This window comes from Mustela putorius, unplaced genomic scaffold (assembly GCF_011764305.1).
Source record: "Mustela putorius furo isolate JIRA1106 unplaced genomic scaffold, ASM1176430v1.1 tig00003962_pilon_pilon_pilon, whole genome shotgun sequence".
In the NCBI taxonomy this organism is placed as follows: Eukaryota; Metazoa; Chordata; class Mammalia; order Carnivora; family Mustelidae; genus Mustela; species Mustela putorius.
The window spans coordinates 2,426,789-2,443,505 of NW_025422106.1; the positions used below are offsets into that span (position 1 = coordinate 2,426,789).

At 54.1% G+C, this 16,717-nt stretch overlaps 1 protein-coding gene across 5 annotated transcripts; it reads right to left on the reverse strand.

Annotated features, from left to right (window-relative positions):
• Window positions 1-675: 675 nt before the first annotated feature.
• Window positions 676-9,983, reverse strand: COPZ2 (COPI coat complex subunit zeta 2). Of its 5 annotated transcripts, none has more exons than XR_006603717.1 (10): window positions 9,835-9,983; window positions 8,971-9,039; window positions 7,290-7,341; window positions 6,675-6,766; window positions 6,178-6,233; window positions 5,389-5,466; window positions 3,581-3,632; window positions 2,941-2,979; window positions 2,168-2,304; window positions 676-1,018 (listed from the first exon to the last, which is right to left on the reverse strand). XR_006603717.1 is itself a non-coding variant. In XM_045070143.1 (9 exons), the coding sequence occupies exons 1-9, from the start codon at window positions 9,943-9,945 to the stop codon at window positions 971-973; spliced, it is 633 nt and encodes a 210-aa protein (XP_044926078.1). In that variant the 5' UTR covers window positions 9,946-9,983; the 3' UTR covers window positions 676-970. The 5 variants fall into 5 exon arrangements, 1 of the variants encoding a protein (XP_044926078.1); XR_006603715.1 differs by having other exon boundaries at window positions 7,290-7,371; XR_006603716.1 differs by having other exon boundaries at window positions 8,971-9,045.
• Between the last annotated feature and the right edge of the window lie 6,734 nt (window positions 9,984-16,717).

The window sequence follows — 16,717 nt, forward strand, 5'->3', positions numbered from 1 at the left end:
CCCCTGGCATCCCCTGCCCTTCTCTCCCCTCCCTGCAGACCTCCACTCTTCACCCACACCCTCTGGAACGCACTGGGTGCTCTGGACACACATGCACGGTGGGGCTGGCCCATGCTTCCTCGCCGCCAGTATCAGGCCCAACCATGGCAAGCTCGCAGGGCTCTGGTGCCCAGGACGTCTACTAGCAGAGGAATTCCGTGGCGCCGGCCATGCCAAGAAAAACGGGCGTGCTGTTCCTCAGTTTGTCCAGAGGAAGCCTTCCGCCCTTCCCTTTTGGAAGCTGGGAGTGGAAAAAGTGATTCAATGAATTCCCAGTAGGGTCACCATGTGTGTACCATCTTTTCCTCTCTTCCCCAGAGGTTTGTGCCGCTTAGGAGTACCCTCTTTTGTCTCCTCTTCCCCGAATGTGCGCCATTTCAGCCATTATTACTTTTTTACCATGTCCCGCAATCATACCTAGCCCTTCCCATCACATAGGGGGCCCCGTGGTATCAGTATCACACCCCCTCACGATGATAAATCGTCCCCTTCTCTTGATCCCCTCCCCCAACACGTGACCACAGGGCTAGCCCTGGACACCTTGGTCCTGGGCCTCCTGAAGATGAGCCGCGGACAGTGCAAGAGCCCTCATCAGAACTTACACAACACTTCCCAGGCCAGCAGAGAAGGAGACCATTGGCAGGAGACAAAGCAGGTTTATTAGGGTTCTGGGGCCAGGGATGCCTAAGGTCTGAGTTAAGGCAGCTCAGCTGGTTCTCATGGCCCAAGGGGCAGGCCAGGGCAGTGAGAAGGGGTGAGTCAGTGCTGAAGCCCAATCTTTGCATCTCAGAGTCCCTGGCCAGAGACCTCAGGAGTCAGTTCTGGGAGGGCTTAGGAATACAGAAGGATCTCTCCTGTTCCCTGGGGTCTTTGAGCTTTTGCCAGGATTGCGGAAATGCTCTGGGGGCAGGGAGACCTGAATGCACAGCCTTCATTTCAGTAACGACCATTTAATTTGTTCCTTGGCAGACTGAAGAACCTGGGGGATAGGGAATAAGGTTGAGAGAAAGAAACGGGGGGGGGGGGCGGTGGATACCAAGTGCCCTAACACGGTAGTGATGCGGAGGTCTACAAGCCCTTCTCTAAGTGTCCCTGCAACATTCCGTCACTAGGTGGCAGCAGCTCATCTGTGGTTGGCTTGAGTGGCGCCAGGCCCGCAAAACAGCAGTCCAAACTGGCTGCAGCCAGCTCCCAGCTCAGGCCCCAGCCTGCCCCACCGGCCACAGTTCCCCAGGCGGCAGCCAGGGGTGTGGCCGCAAGCCTGGTCTCTGCCAGGCCGTGCCACTGGAGCGTCCGCCCACAGTGCCACGTCTAGGCAGAGACTAGGCCCAGGCCGGTCACTGCCTGTGCCCAGACTCCTCAGCAACCCCCTAGCTGTGGCCGGGGCTGGCAGCATGTCCCCAACACCCCACCCCAGCCCGCTGCTGATGTGGCACAGCTGGCCAAAGGGGGCTGGCCCAGTGCTGCCACAGGACACCTGCTTTCAGATGCGTTCATTCTTCAGTTCTGCTGAGGACTTCAACAAATGCATACAACTGTGCACACACAATGCCCAGATGGTGGGAACCCCAGGTCTGTCCCTCAGATCACCTCTCTGGCCATCAGGCTTCATTGCCCTCAGAAAAAGTCCCAGCCCACGCTGTTATGTCTCTCACTCCTGCACAGTCTCCCTCCTCTCTCAAGGGCTGCCTGGCCCTGGGTTTCTCCAGCTTTTCCCAGCCAGAAACCTAACTTTCCCTTCCTTTCATCTCCCGTTCACTACCTACAACTTCCTTGGTTCTTCCTCAAGAATTCATTTCCCCTTTGGAAAAAATAGGAGCTGGCTTCTCCTAGTAATGCTGTGAAGAGTGTCCTGCCCTTCATGAGAGGCCCAGAGAGGCTGAGTAACTCGCTGTAGGTCACACAGCTTGCAGGCGGCAGGGTGGAACAGACATCCTGGGACAACTCATTCCAGCACCTGTGTTCCTAACTGTTCTGTTCATTGTTCTTCAGCCTCTTTCTGACCTGAAAACTGCCACATGGCTGCCTTCATCCCAGCAAGGTCTAAGGAGGCACGTGGTGGGGGGGAACTGGGAGGAGGGAGAAGCAGGGTGAGCAGCAAGGGTAGGAAAGGAAGTGGGCACCACACCTGGGGCTCCACGCGGGATGGCTTGGGTCGCGGGATGGCTTGGGTCCCGTCCCCTGCCTTAGCTGTCACAGCAGGAGGGAGTTAGTGCACTGAGGCGGGAAGGTCCATAAAAGCAGGATTAGTCTGGGCAGAGAGACCTGTGGGCAGACAGAATGGAGGTCAAGCAGTGGGTCTGACAAGCAGGAAGTTTGCACAGCTGGGGAACCAGTCAGGCCACAGGTCCAGGAACCTGCCCCACCCCCAGCTTCACCCCTGCCACACATGCCTCCCAGACTGGACCATGCAGGAGACTGGCAGGGATGGGCTTCCTCACAGCCAGGTCATTCAGGGGCAAAGGGCAAGGTGCAAGTGGTGAGTGGAGACAGTTAGGGGGTCCCTTAACAACTCCAGCAGGAACCCTAAGCAGCATGGGGTGAGAGGTTAGAGAAAAACTATTTGGTATCCTTTCTGGGTTTGGGGGAGCATCAGGTGCCTCGGTCCCCAGAATGTTTTGGGGGACAAGGCACACCAGTCATCAGGGTGGCAGCTCACCCCAGGGTTTCAACCCAACTACGCCAAGCCAGGAGATGAGGCGGGCTGCTGGTGAGGGACCCAGCACTTATGAATCCCCAGTCTGCGCCATGACTCTCCAGGAGACAGCCTGTCACTGTCCCATCCCTTCTCTCCTGCACCCCTGACTTCTCAACCTCGACGGCTCCCCTTGGTCCCTCTGGGAGGCTCTGCTCTCCTCCCTCTAGCCCACTTCCGGCCAAGGCAGATGCAGGGGGCCTTACCTGGGCCACACTCTGTTCGCTCAGGCTGCCGTCATCTGCCTGCAGGGAAGCAGTGTCCGAGGGCGGTCAGCCCAGAGGAGGGGTTCGGGTGAAGCAAGCAAGGTGAAAGAAAGGGGCTTTGGCGGGGGAGTGAGGGGATGCAGTGGGGGGGGGACCCCGAATACACCTGACTGATGAATGGGAGCCTTGCAGCTGGCCACTTGGAAGCCAGGCCCCTGGGGCCCGTCGCTGGGCACACAGAGAGCAAAGGCACGAAGGGGAACAAAGGTGGGAGAAAAGGTTTCATCCAGACATGAGAACCCAAACTAGGCAGGGAGGGTCTCTCTGTACCCCTACTCTCCAAACTCAAGGCCAAGTTTGGGGTCTCTTGGAGAATTTCTCCCTTTCCCTACTCTGTACTTCCCACTGGGGAGGATGGTGAGGTACTTGGTGATTCTACAGGGGGAGAGAGGTCACGAGATCTCTTTTCCTAACTGCCACCCCCGCAGGTGTGTCGACCCAGTACTTGCTTCTGCTAGAGGAGCTCGGGTTCCTAGTCTCCTGGCCCTGGCATCGCCTGCACGAGGAGGACAGGAGGCAGGGAGGGTGGAAAGGGCAGCCCAGCGACACGGGAGTCAGGGACCCGCCGGAAGACTCTTACCCTAAAATTCACTTTCTGGATCACTTGCTGGGGGTCGCTCTCCAGAATCACGCTACAAGATGAGACAGAAACCAGGATGACAATGACATGACTCCTCCCTCTGCGGACTCTCCCTGCCAGGCACCTCTCCCTCCCTTACTCTCCGGCAGCTGCCCCTTCCAGGTACCTTCCCACCGACATTCCTCAGCTTTGATCCCTCTATGCCTCAAACCTGATGGTCACAAAGCTTTGAAATGGGGTGTCCCTGGTCAAAAGCTTCTAGTCCAGTCTAGAATGATCAGAGCGTCGAAAGCAGAGACTGAAAAGCTCTGAGTTCTTGAAAGTGCCCTTCACCTTCTGGATCTGGGGATGGATGCTGATGCGGCGAAGAGAGGGAGCGCCTGTGGGGACCCCATCCGGTTTCACTAGTATTCTATGCCCCGGGGTCACGCCGCACAGGAGAAGAGGACACTTAAAATCAGAATCTATCTCCCCTTTTGATAGACCCAAGGATCAAGGCTTTTTTTGGCTATCCCGCCGTATTTCGCCACACAGTGGGGGTGCAGGGGAGCTTCTGTGGGTATGAGCAGGGGTGTGGGTGTGAGGGCTGGTCACTGCAGGTGGGACCGCGGTGGGGGATTGACTGGATGGTCCTCTTCACCCCAGGAGGCTCCTCTAGGGCAGATGCTAAGTTTTGCTTTCATGCAAAAAAAACCTCCCCTGGTCTCAGGGGAGTGACCAGGTCTCTCTTTCAGGCTCCATCACTGGGGCACCCGGCACCCCTTCACCAGAGAGCCTTTCATCCATAAAGACAGGAACATCCCAAGCCAGGGTTCCTGTCCAGGCACTGTCTCAAACGACACTGCCGCCATTTTCCTCAGAGGGAAACTGAGCTCCTCTGGGGGCAGAGACCTGGAGGCACATAAAGCTTACATCTGCCCTTGCACAGGCTCATCCAAGGCCTTCCTTTTGTATTTATAATAGTGTGTGTGTGTGTGTGTGTATGCACACGTTCCTTAAAGAGGTTCCACAAAATTGTATACACTTCGGGTCCCACCAAGGCTGGTCTTACCCCACTGGCTTTGGGGTTCAGGCAGTTAGCACAAGGCCTTGCCACAACAGGCAGTGGGGGTGGGAAGGAGGAGGGAGGGGGGAAAGAGGGAGAGAGAAGAAAGGGAGGAGAGAGGGAGGAGGGAAGGAGCACGTGGTGCCCCATCTCCCAGAGTGCACTGTGTCGTGGGAAGAGCACAATTTCGGGAACCATGCACCTGGCGTTCGATCTTGGCCCCCTGGCAGCCGAGACCTTAGACAGGTCACTTGAATCACTGGAGGGGTGAGCTTCACCTGCTTTGCCTCATTTCATCCCCACACCTGCTAAGGTTGTCCCCTTAACCCCACTGGAAAGATAAGGAAAGGTCATGCATCTGGTGGATCTAAGTAGGGATGGAGCTCTAAGAGAGGGTGTGTGTGTGTGTGTGTGTGTGTGTGTGTGTGTGTGTAGGTAAGTAAGTAGGGAGCTGAATGGAGATCTCCCAGGAAGGGGCAAGGGCCTGTGCTGCCCCTTCCTCCTGGGCACCGGAGATCAAATCATTCCCCCAAACCCTGCCTGTTCAACCACTGGCCATCATTTGACCTACTTTCTGGTTTGCTTGACTTTGGCTCATGCTGAAATCAACCTCCATCCTCATAAGCGGGGTGGGGGAAAGGCGGGAGGGGTTGGCCAGAGAGCCAACAATGTGCTTGGTACCATCTAGAGCTGAGGACCCTCAAAGGCACCTCCCGCTGTGAGTGTCCCGGAGCCGCCCCTCTTCTCCCTGCCTGCTCCTCACCCGCCATCCACAATCTCGTCCAGCACCAAGAAGGCCCCGTCCATGTTCTCCAGCAACCAGCGCTTCTCCACGTTCTTCCTGAAGGCAGACACTCATCCTGGACCTCTCCGTGGCCAGGAGGAGCTGGGTTTCTGCCGAGGTGAGGCAGACCCACCTCTCTCCACCCCTCCCCCTCTCTCCAACCTCCAACAATCACGTGGGAAGGAGAATGTCAAGGGCAGTGAGGGCAGTGCCTATGCAAGGGATTCCCGAGCTTGGGTCCCCGCTTTGCCCCAACCTCCCACACACTCCCACACCCCCACATTGACGCTGCACCCACCAAGTGAGCCCTAATGCATTTCATAGCTACGTTAGCTGCCACAGCTGAACTATAGCTAATTGTCTCAACTGTAGACATTTATTTTTGGTTTATCCTCGTTTGGCTTAACCAGACCATGTTCACTGGGACAGATACCAGGTAACTGAATGGGGGTGCAGTGAAAACCATGCTGAGCTTCAAGTCCAAAAAGCTCTGAGTTTGAGTCTCTGTCATGATACAAACAGACTGTAAACCCAGGCAAATCGCCTAACTTCTCTGGACCTCATTTTTTGGCCAGACCCTCATGTGGCTCGGCTCTGAGTGAACCACGGTGGTCCAGTAAAGGGCAGGGGCCTTGGAAGAGGCAGCTCTGGCTCCAGTCTTAGTCTTTTGGGGACTTCAGAGGGGGAAACAGAGGAAGGGTCCTGCATCTGTGATGTATCAAGGCCTGCAGGGGAGAGGGGCCTTGGAGGGCAGAGGACCTCACTCACCTTAACACGTGGCTCAGGGACTCAAACAGACAGGTGAGAACGGACATAAGCATCAGCTGAGCATAGGTGGACAGGGGAAGAGGAAAAGAGAACTTGAGGTCGAGAAGGCCCAAAGGAGCATTTGACGCCTACACAGGTAGGCGTCAAATGCTCTTCCCTTTTCAAAGAAAACAGGGCTGGAGACTGACTGCAGCTTGACCCCAGGATGCCTCCCCATGCATGGGCTGAGAAGCACTGGGGTGCCCCACTGTGGGACATTAATTGTATCCTTCCCTGGTGATATACAAGGAAGAAACCAAGGCTCCTGCCCAGGACTTCATTTCTGGTCCCCAAGGAACCAAGAGACATCATCATATGTCCCATCCCACAAAGAATCACTCTGGCTGCTCCCCAGCGCCCAAAGCCTAGAAAGAGGGGTACCCATGATAACCCAGATACTACCCCAGAATCTAAGCTACGGGCAGACCCTCTTTGTCACCCCAACCTCCTGAATTCACCTCATTCTCGTGAGAGGAGCCCACCACATACAGGAAGAGATCAATGCTGTTCTTGTAGACGATGGTCATGCCCCCGAAAAATGCAATCTCACCTAGAAATGGAAGGGGCTTTCAGGTGTGGCCCCCTCTGCCGGGCCCCTCCTCCTGATCTCCAGCTCTGCTTCTCTCCCCCACCTTGTCCCTCTTCACTTTACAAGGAACCCTTGAAAAGACTAGCACTAGAGACACCCCCATTAGACTACTCTGTGTCTAGTGACTGTCTCATGTGGAGAAGCTAACAAATCCTGTGCAGGGTCAACCTTTGGTCCCCCTCCCACCATGTCCTTGTCCAGGCAATTCCTTGTCCAGGCTGGTGGGGGACACACAATGCAGTAATGCAGTTGGCCTCTTCTGCTGAAAGAGAGTTCTAGGTGGGTTTGGGAGGTGGGACAGAGGGTGAGAGAGAGAGATGGGGAGTGAAGGCGTCCCAGAGGAAAGGAGAGGAGAAGAAGTTGGGAGGGAAAGGAAGAAAAGGGGATTGTGGGTACGAGTGGCCAACAGGGACATATGTGTCCAGATGGCGAGGACGGCGATGTGCATTGGAGAGTTTTGGACAAGGAAGAGGCGGACACTTACTGTCAGTCCGGCTGGTCTTGTTGAAGACATTTTTCTCGAAGGCCATCTGCTCCTTCAAGGAGGGGAATGTATCATCATAATACTATGAGAAAGGGAAGGGGAAGGGGTGATCGCTTTTCCACAGAGCCTGGCTCCTCCCTGGGTGGGAGGCGCTGGGCCAAGCACAGACCTGTCCCCTGCTTGTTGCCTTTTAGGCCTGTGTGCTCACTCTTTCCCCATAAACACACATTTTAAGTGAAGAAAGTCATCAAAAGTCGAGGAATTTTAATTCCTGCTTTTGGAGTCCTCTCCTGATTTCCTGGTGGTTTTTGTACATTTGGCAGATGTCCATGAGCTAAGGACGAGGGTGCTCAGTGGGTCACCCTTGCTACAGGAACCCAAGTCTACAGGAAAGAGGGCAGAGCCGGGGGTCCCTTATCCCAACAGTAACAACAACAGCGGCTCCTTTTATCCCCATTATACTGATGATCTCTTCCTCCTATTATCCCCATTATACTGATGAGGATGAGAAGGCGTGAAGCAGTCAGGTAACTTCCCCGACATCTCACAGTAGTAAGGGGCACAGCCAAGGATTGTCTGACCTCAGACAGGGTTGTGGTGATGAAGACTATATGGCTAAGGGAAAGTTCTAGGCTCACACCACCTAACTAGATGGATGCTTTGGGGTTGATGAGCCTCTTTCTCTGACTCAGTATCTTCAACTGAACATGGATGGGTCCTGCTGAGCAGAAGCCCTGGAGCCTTGGGCATGGCTAATCTGCGTCTGATATCTGCTGGAGGAGAGTGTGACGGGCTCAGCTTCCAATTTTCCGGATGTGGGTTTTGCCACTCAGTACCCCATCTGCAGGCAAATCAGTGGCCTCCCTGTGGGCCCGCTGCTGTGTGAACAAGCTCATTTGGATATCAGCAAGACAAAAAGTTTCAGTCCCCCAAAAACCAACAAGCCTAGAATGCATTTCATAGCTCATTTAGATGCCAGAGTCCTACTGTAGTTAATTGTGTCGGCGATAGACATTTCTTTCTGATTATTCTAGTCTGGTTTACCCAGGCCACGTGGGACAGACGACACCAGACACCTGAAGAGTTGGTACAGTGAAAATCATGCTCCTGAGCTTCAAGCTGACATACCTGAGTCCAGATCCGTGTTTTGATAGTAACACTTGTGGCCTCAGGCAACTCAGCTAGCTTCTCTATACCCTTTCTTTCATTTGTGAAGGGAGACAGTTGGATCATATAGTCTCTAAGATCTTATCTGGTTCTAAATTCTCAGACTCCTCAGACTAAATCCTGAGTGGTTTCCCAAACCGTAGAAGATAGATGCAGGTTGCTTATATAGAATGTGGGGACTAAGGCTCCTGGGTCCCAAGCCTGACACTCCCCTGACCCCTCCGGAGGTCCCTTCTGGGCCCAAGATCCGGGGCAGTGGAAAGACTGATGAGAAGACATTTCTGGGAATGTGAGTAGAAACAGAGGGGCTACACTCCCCTTGCCAGGAGCCAGCCATGGGACAAGGCAGGAGGATGGACAGAATGACCTTTAGAGAGGTCTAAGCTGAGTTGCTCTGAGTCACAGAGCCCACAGTGGGGTCTCCCGTGAGACAAGAGAGTCACCTGAGTGGGGACTTCTGTTCTTGGGACTGTAGCAGTGTCCTCAGGGCTTTCCGGTGAGGGTGGGAGCTTACCTTGGCCAGGAGGCGGTGTCCGTCATTATCTAGTATGAAAACAGCCTTGACGGTGTAGAGGGAAGGTTCCTGCAACTGACACCAGGGGAGAGCTCCATTGGCTCCTGACTAAAGGCAGACACCCTGCCATTGGCTCTATGGCATGTACTGGCCCCAGGAGGTCATCCTCAGGGTCCAGCGACCCCAAAGGTCCACAGCTGGTTCTGGCCCAACCCTGTGCTGTGCGGGCCAACTCCGGTGCCTGCTCCACTCCCAGGCAGATGTTGCACTGCAGGCCCCGGGTGGGCACTGTGCCCATTGGGTGCAGAAGGTCCGTCCGGGCCCAAGTTCTGTCATGCACTGACTGCTCCAGAGCCCGAGTCGGAGTGTATCACAGAACCTGGGCCGGGGGACAGCGGCGCTGAGCCTCCTCCTTCCAGCGGCCCCTGGGCCGAGGCTGGACCCGCGCTCTCAGCGCGCCCCCAGCCCCCTGGCCCCGGGGAGAGGGTGCTCCAGAAGCCCCGCACGTCAGCCCACCTTCCCCTGGGAGCTCGAGTCCCGGCGGCCCCGCCACTCCTCACCCCTACCAGCGGAACCCCGGTCCACCCCCACCCCCCCACCCGAGCCGTGCCCATCACCGCTTCGAACTGATCTAGAACTTCAGTCCCACGCGCACTCCGGCCCGGCCTCCTCGCGGGTCCGCGCCCGGAGAACTTTTTCTCCCCTGCCCTGGCCCCGGACCCCCTCCCCGGGCGGTCGGCGAGGGCCCCAAGTTCCCGGGCGCCGGCGAGCGAGTCGTGAGTTGGCGGCCCGCCCCCCCCAACCCCTCCGCTCCCGCAGTCCGGCTCCCGCCGCCCGGGACCCCGGCGCCCTCCCGCTCCGTACCCGCAGCCCCGCCGGCTCCCCGGCTCGGCCGGGCGGCGCCGGGCCCCCGGCCTGGGCCGCAGCGGCCCCCTCCCCCGGGTGCGGACGTGGCCAGGCCTCCGGCCGCTGCATTCCGCCCGCCGCCTCGCGCTGACAGCGCCGCCCGCCGCCCCGCCTCCGCCCGCCGGGCCGGCCCGCCCTGCCCGCCGGGCCGCCCCCCGGAGGCCGCCGCCCGTGTCGTGCCCGCGGCCGCAGGCCTAGCGTCCCCCACCCCACCCCCTCCCCGCCGTGCGTGTCTTCCCTTCTCCCGGTGGCCCCTTCCTGCCTCTCGCCCTCCCCGCCCTCGCTTCCCGCCCACTCCGCCCTGCGCTCCGCAGACCGGCTCTCCTTCCCCCGCTGCTCCTTCCCCTCTCGCCTTCTCCACGGTTCCACCAAGTCCCGAGCTCTCCGAATCCTGAATCCTCTCGCTGTCCCGGGACCGGCCCTGCTTTACCCTGACACCTCCCCGCCCCCGGGGCCGGTGCGTTTGGTTTGCTGCGGGGTCCGCAGGCTGTCCTGGGGCCAGCAGGGACCGCACGCCAAGCCCAGTTTTGCCTCTTGACTCCTGGGTAGATTTCTCGGGGACAAAATATCTCTCGCCATCCCTCGGGTCTCAGAGACCGGTTTGGGGAGTGAGAGCAGACAAGAACAGTTCTGGGGAGACCCCTCTGGGCAAAAAAGTTCCTCCCCTGCTCAGGAAGCGAGCCATGGCCCAGAGACAGCTCTGTGTCCCAAGACACAGAGAGGACAATCTGGGGCAGGGCAGATGCCCAGCAGCACAAAGGCCTCATGGCTTCTTTGGTCGAAGTCTACCCGAGTCCACACTTCCATTTCAAGAGACCCCCGCATTTTTAAAAAGTATTTTATTATTTATTTGATAGAGAGAGACAGCCAGAGAGGGAACACAAACATGGGGGAGAGAGAGAGGGAGAAGTATGGAGCCCCATGCGGGGCTAGATCTCAGGACCCTGGGATCATGACCTGAGCCTAAGGCACACACTTAAGGACTGAACCACCCAGGTATCTCTCATTTCAGGAGACTTTCTAAGGCCAGTGGGAGATTCTAACTGGGAAGGTACAAAGTGAACCGGGACTTACCCGTTTGCCCATAACAACACCAGGAGTGTATTTTGCATTTAAACGGTTACAGTCATTAGTTAATATAGCCCACACCGGTGAGGTAGGTACCATCACCCACATTTTTTTTTTTTATTTTATTTATTTATCAGAGAGAGAGAGGGAGAGAGCGAGCACAGGCAGGCAGAGAAGCCGCAGAGGCGGAGGGAGAAGCAGGCTCCCAGCCGAGCAAGGAGCCCAATGTGGGACTCAATCCCAGGACGCTGGGATCATGACCAGAGCGGAAGGCAGCCACCCAACCAACTGAGCCACCCGGGCGTCCCGCCATCACCCATATTTTAAGGGGTGGGGAGATTCAGAGTTTGTGTGACCATATCAGGATGGTACAGCTCAGGGCACCTAGGTGGCTCAGTGGGTTAAAGCCTCTGACTTCGGCTCAGGTCGTGATCCCAGGGTCCTGGGATGGAGCCCCGCATAGGCATCTGGCTCTCTGCTCAGCAGGGAGCCTGCTTCCTCCTCTCTCTCTCCTCCTGCCTCTTTGCCCACTTGTGATCTTTGTCAAATAAATAAAATCTTTAAAAAAAAAAAAGGATTATACAGTTAATAAAGACTGTAGTTGAATGGGGGAGGGGAGCCCATTTCAGGCTCAATATGGCTCTTTCCTTCTCCTCCTCAAGGCCTGTGTACTGCACTCACTCGTCCACCTGACTGCTGAGGGGTCTCTTCCATTGCTGACGAAGGTCTTCTAGCTCTTCGAGGGTCAACTTCATCCCCACCCGACCTAACTTAATAAGTCTCTCCTGTCACATTCTTTTTTTTTTTTTTTTTAAGATTTTATTTATTTATTTGACAGAGAGGAGGAAGCAGGCTCCCTGCTGAGCAGAGAGCCCGAAGCGGGACTCCATCCCAGGACCCTGAGATCATGACCTGAGCCGAAGGCAGCGGCCTAACCCACTGAGCCACCCAGGCACCCTCCTGTCACATTCTTTGTGTCAGCTCTCTACTTCTTTCCTTCTTTCTTTCTTTTTTAAATAATTTATTTATTTGACAGAGATCTCAAGTAGGCAGAGAGGCAGGCAGAGAGAGAGGAGGAAGCAGGCTCCCAGCTGAGCAGAGAGCCCGATGTGGGGCTTGATCCCAGGACCCTGGAATCATGACCTGAGCCGAAGGCAGAGGCTTTAACTCATTGAACCACCCTGGCGCCCCTCTCTACTTATTTCTTACCTTGTACCTTTCTCAATATCAAAATATCATCTTTACTGAGTTATTGATGCACAAATGTGTACAGTCCTCCCCACCAGTCTCTGAGTCAGAGGAGAACAGAGATCGTGCATCTGTCTTGCTCCCCAGGGAATCCTGGGTGCCCTGGACAGGGCCTGACGAGTGACTGGAACTTCAAAAGCATTTGTGAAGTGAATAAGTAAATGAATTGTATATAGTCACAGAATACTTATTTTATTTTTTACTTTTTTTAAGACTTTTTTTTTTAATTTATTTGGCAGACAGAGATCACAAGTAGACAGAGAGGCAGGCAGAGAGAGGTGGGGGGAGAGCAGGCTCCCTGCCGAGCAGAGAGCCAGATGCAGGGCTCGAGCCCAGGACCCTGAGATCATGACCTGAGCCTAAGGCAGAGGCTTAACCCACTGCGCCACCCAGGCTCCTTACTTTTATTTTTTTTTTAATATTTTATTTATTTATTTGACAAACAGAGATCCCAAGTAGGCAGAAAAGCAGGCAGAGAGAGAGGAGGAAGCAGGCTCCCCGCTGAGCAGAGAGCCCGATGTGGGGCTCGATCCCAGGACCCTGGGATCAAGACCTGAGCCTAAGGCAGAGGCTTAACCCACTGCGCCACCCAGGCACACCACTTCTATTTTTTTTTTTTTTTAACATTTTATTTGCTTGTGAGAGAGAGAGAGCACAAACGGGGAATGGCAGGCAGAGAAGCAGGCTCCCTAATGAGCAAGGAGCCTGACGTGGGACTTGATCCCACGATCCTGGGATCATGACCTGAGCTGAAAGCAGACGCTTCACGACTGAGCCACCCAGGCATCCCCAGAATACCTATTTTAAACAAAGAATAATAAAAACGTGTTTGTGAACGAAATTGTATCTGCTATGCAAATATTTATTGAATGCTTACTTTCCAATTCACGGGAATACAACAGTAGACAAAATCAAATCTTTGCTTTCATGGAACTTATATTCAAGTGTTTTGGCGCGTGTGCACGCATTTCTGTGCAAATAAGCCACAAATACATAAGATGGGTATTGTGTGAGTTGCTGATAAATGCTATGAAGGAAAAAGATTAGGAATGGGAGGGGTTGGGGAACACAGAGCAGAATGCCATTTTTGTTAGGGTCGCTTGAGAAAAGCTTCAGGAAGGTGACATTTGAACAAAGCCGAAAAAGGCAGGGAGCAAGCCACGCAAGCAGCTGAGGAAAACATCTGCCTGAACTCTTTCTGTGAGGATTTAGAGGACACATCGGAATCTTCCTTGCAGGCTGTCAGCGTTTTACCAGTGAACACGGATCAACACGATTTGGCACAATGGAGGGGAAAGAGGCCGTATTTTATTTGTTTGGATTCTGATCATCAGAAGTTCTGTCATCGGTCATGATGGCTCAGTATGTCATAAAAAATACTGATTTGATTATTTCGATGCCTTCAGATTTTTGTCAGCTAAATTCACTTTTAGCTCATATTTACAAGGACAGGATCAAAAAGCCTCCAGGGGCATTTCCTAGACTCTGGCCTATGGTACCCACAGTGGGAGAGGGTCAGCTTGCAGAAGAAGGGAGGGAGGAAGACCTGGGTGGACAGGGGTCTTGGGGAACCCGCGTGGCTCCACAGGGGAGCTGGGTGGGGGAGCTGGTTACAGGAGGGTGGATGAGAAGCCACTGGATTGGGGCGTGGGGGCTGGGATGAGAGAGAAGGCCCTGGAAGGAAGCACAGGAACCACAAAATCCTCCCCACTACCACCTCTCCCACCGTGGTTGTCGCTACAGTTCTAATCACTGGGATCTCTTTACATGCTGTGGCGAAAAAGTAAATTCAGACACCTCAAGGTAACTTTTCCAGAAAGAGATTCTCCCCGGGGATGGATCCTCCTCTACAGTCCCTCAGCAGAGAGCTCAGGACTCATTCTCTTCTCTGGGCCCCCAGCCGAGGGTGCCCCTTTAATGGGGTTCTACGTAAAAATACCAGCTCAGTGATTGCAGTGACAGGACAACATCTTCTCCACAGGACTGTCCCAAGAGGACGTCACAGCGAAAGCCTGGCAGCACCTAAGAAGTGTACCTTCTTAGCACCTAAGAATCTTCAGATGAGAAGGCTCCCTGGAAGGCGGAAGCCAAAGCTGTGTTCAGAAACAATGCAGCCCTCTGCTCCCGTGGGGGTGAGGGGTAGGGGTGAGGGGCTGTGCGCATCTCCAGCCGGTTGGGGTCTGCAGAGTAGCTGGACCTTGAATTTGTTCTGAAAACTGTACACGGGTCCCTGTCCTTGTGAGGCTCCGGGAGGCTAGTGATTCACATGGGTTCCCCTCTGGGCCCTGGTAGGTCTTGGAGGTGAAACCATTCTGTTTCCTCTGACTCACTCTCCTGCTGCCACATTTCTGTGCTGTCCTAGGATTTGGGCATCTGTTCTTGTGTGACAAGAAGAAACAGCTCCCTTGGGTAACAGCCTCTCTCTCTCTTTTTCTCTCTCCCTCTCTCTCTCCATCTTGCTATAATGTCAAGAGGGGGAGGTGTGTGTGTGGAATGCAAAGTGTGGATGTGTGTGCTTGTGGCATCCACCAGGGAGAAAATGGAAGCTTCCATGCTCTGTCTGCAGGATGAGTCTCCATTGACTGTCCTAAGGACAGCGCTCATTTCTCTAAGCGTTTGGCTTTCTCTGGGATAATAAGGTTGTAGGGTGGGGAGAGAGAGAGCTGGGCAAGAAAGGAGCCTTGTGCTCAGGTCTACCTAGGCACAGGTGGCTTTGTACACAGGCTCTGATTTTTTTTTTTTTTCCCAGTAGGTTGCAGGTCCAATATGGCCTTGAACTCGTGACCCTGAGATCAAGCATTACTTACTCTACCAAATGAGCCAGCCAGGTGCCCCACTGGTTCTGATTTTTAAACCTTGTGAACCTGTATCTTGTTATCTCCATTTAGCTCAGGAGGGCCCAACAAATAAGTGGGAGAGCCAGATTTTTGAACCCAGCTCTGAGTCCAAAACACCCACGCTTCCCACCTCTCCATGGCACCTTCCTCAAAATTACCCAACATGGTTGGGCATTCTGTATGTGAGACATACAGAATGGCTGAACTCAGCTTCATAAATTGTTAGCAAGATATGAATGAACAATGAGGTGTTTTCATTGGATAGTTCAAGGCAGAGGGCATTCCAGGACGGAGAAAGACTGTATCCTAAAATCAGGTGATGATTCTAGTCTGCGCTTACGCATTACCACTGCTATTCTCTTTTTACCCAATTTGAATTCTTGCTCCAGGCTAGCTATCCTCTACTTTGACTGCACATAAGAATCACCTGAGGAGCATTTTACAAAATCCTGATGCCCAGGGCTGCTCTGGGAGACTCTGACTTAATTGGTTGGGGGTGGGACCTGGGCATGGATAATTTTTACAAGCCCCCCAGGTGATTCTAATGTGCAGCCAGGGTTGAGAAGCAATCTTCTAAGACAGCCGAGGTGCAGGGGTGCACAGGGAAGAGGCTGGCTTGTGGAGGAGCTTTACCTCTTTTGAGGGTTTAATGGTAACAAGCTTGCTAATGATGTTTACCATGTAAGAAAGGAGGCCAGATGTCTGGATTAGCAGGATAACTAATTGATTTCCTTGCAAGACATGCTAACATTTAGTATGGACAGGATGTAATCCTAGAATCTCTCAGAACGGCTGTAAGGAAATCTCACAGTCATCTAATACACTCCCCTGAGTTAGATAGAAGTTGAAGAGTGAGAAATATTTATATAGATTAGCAATATTTTTAAAAAATTTCTTTAAAAGGAAAAATAGGAGCGCCTGGGTGGCTCAGTGGGTTAAGCCTCTGCCTTTGGCTCAGGTCGTGCTCTTGGGGTCCTGGGATCGAGCCCTGCACTGGGCTCGGCTCAGCGGGGAGCCTGCTTCTCCCTCTCTCTCTGCCTGCCTCTCTGTCTACTTGTGATCTCTCTGTCAAATGAATAAATAAAATATTTAAAAGGGGGGGGCGCCTGGGTGGCTCAGTGGGTTAAGCCTCTGCCTTCAGCTCAGGTCATGATCCCAGACTCCTGGGTTCCAGTCCTACATCAGGCTCTCTGCTGGGCAGGGAGCCTGCCTTTCTGCCTACCTGTGATCTCCGTCTTTCAAATAAATAAATAAAACCTTAAAAAAAATAATGAGCAACCAGAATAGCAGAAACACTAGATTTCCCCTTTCCCTGCTATTCCAGAAGAAATCCAGCCCCTTCTTTAAGGGTTTCCTGGCAGATGTCCTCCTCCCAGATGACTGGAGGATGGATGTGTCTGCTGGTGGCAACAGCTTTTTCCATGGAGGAAGCTGGGTCAGCACAGATATAGCCCAGATGAGTAGGGAATCCAGTGTATGGTTAGCTGGCTCTTTGATGACCCTAAGTCCCTGTGCATTAGAACAAACTCTCTTCCTGGCTTCCCACTGCCTTGTCCTTTCCCAAGCGATCTCGAGTCACGAGGGCAAGGCCTGGTTTTACTGACGGCTCCCAGCCTCTCCCTTAGGGAAGGGAGCGCATGTGGTCACTTTTTCCAGTGGTCTTCTCAGTCTGATTTAATAGATATACC

Bases quoted from the DNA above. Each gene is read 5' to 3' on its own strand.
- COPZ2 (XM_045070143.1), bottom strand. From the start codon at position 9,945: ATGCAGCGGCCGGAGGCCTGGCCACGTCCGCACCCGGGGGAGGGGGCC. The intron at 9,046-9,834 runs GTACGGAGCGGG...CCCTGGTGTCAG, and splicing joins GGGAGCCGGCGGGGCTGCGG to TTGCAGGAACCTTCCCTCTA. The intron at 5,467-6,177 runs GTGAGTGAGGTC...GTCTGCCTTCAG, and splicing joins TCCCTGAGCCACGTGTTAAG to GAAGAACGTGGAGAAGCGCT.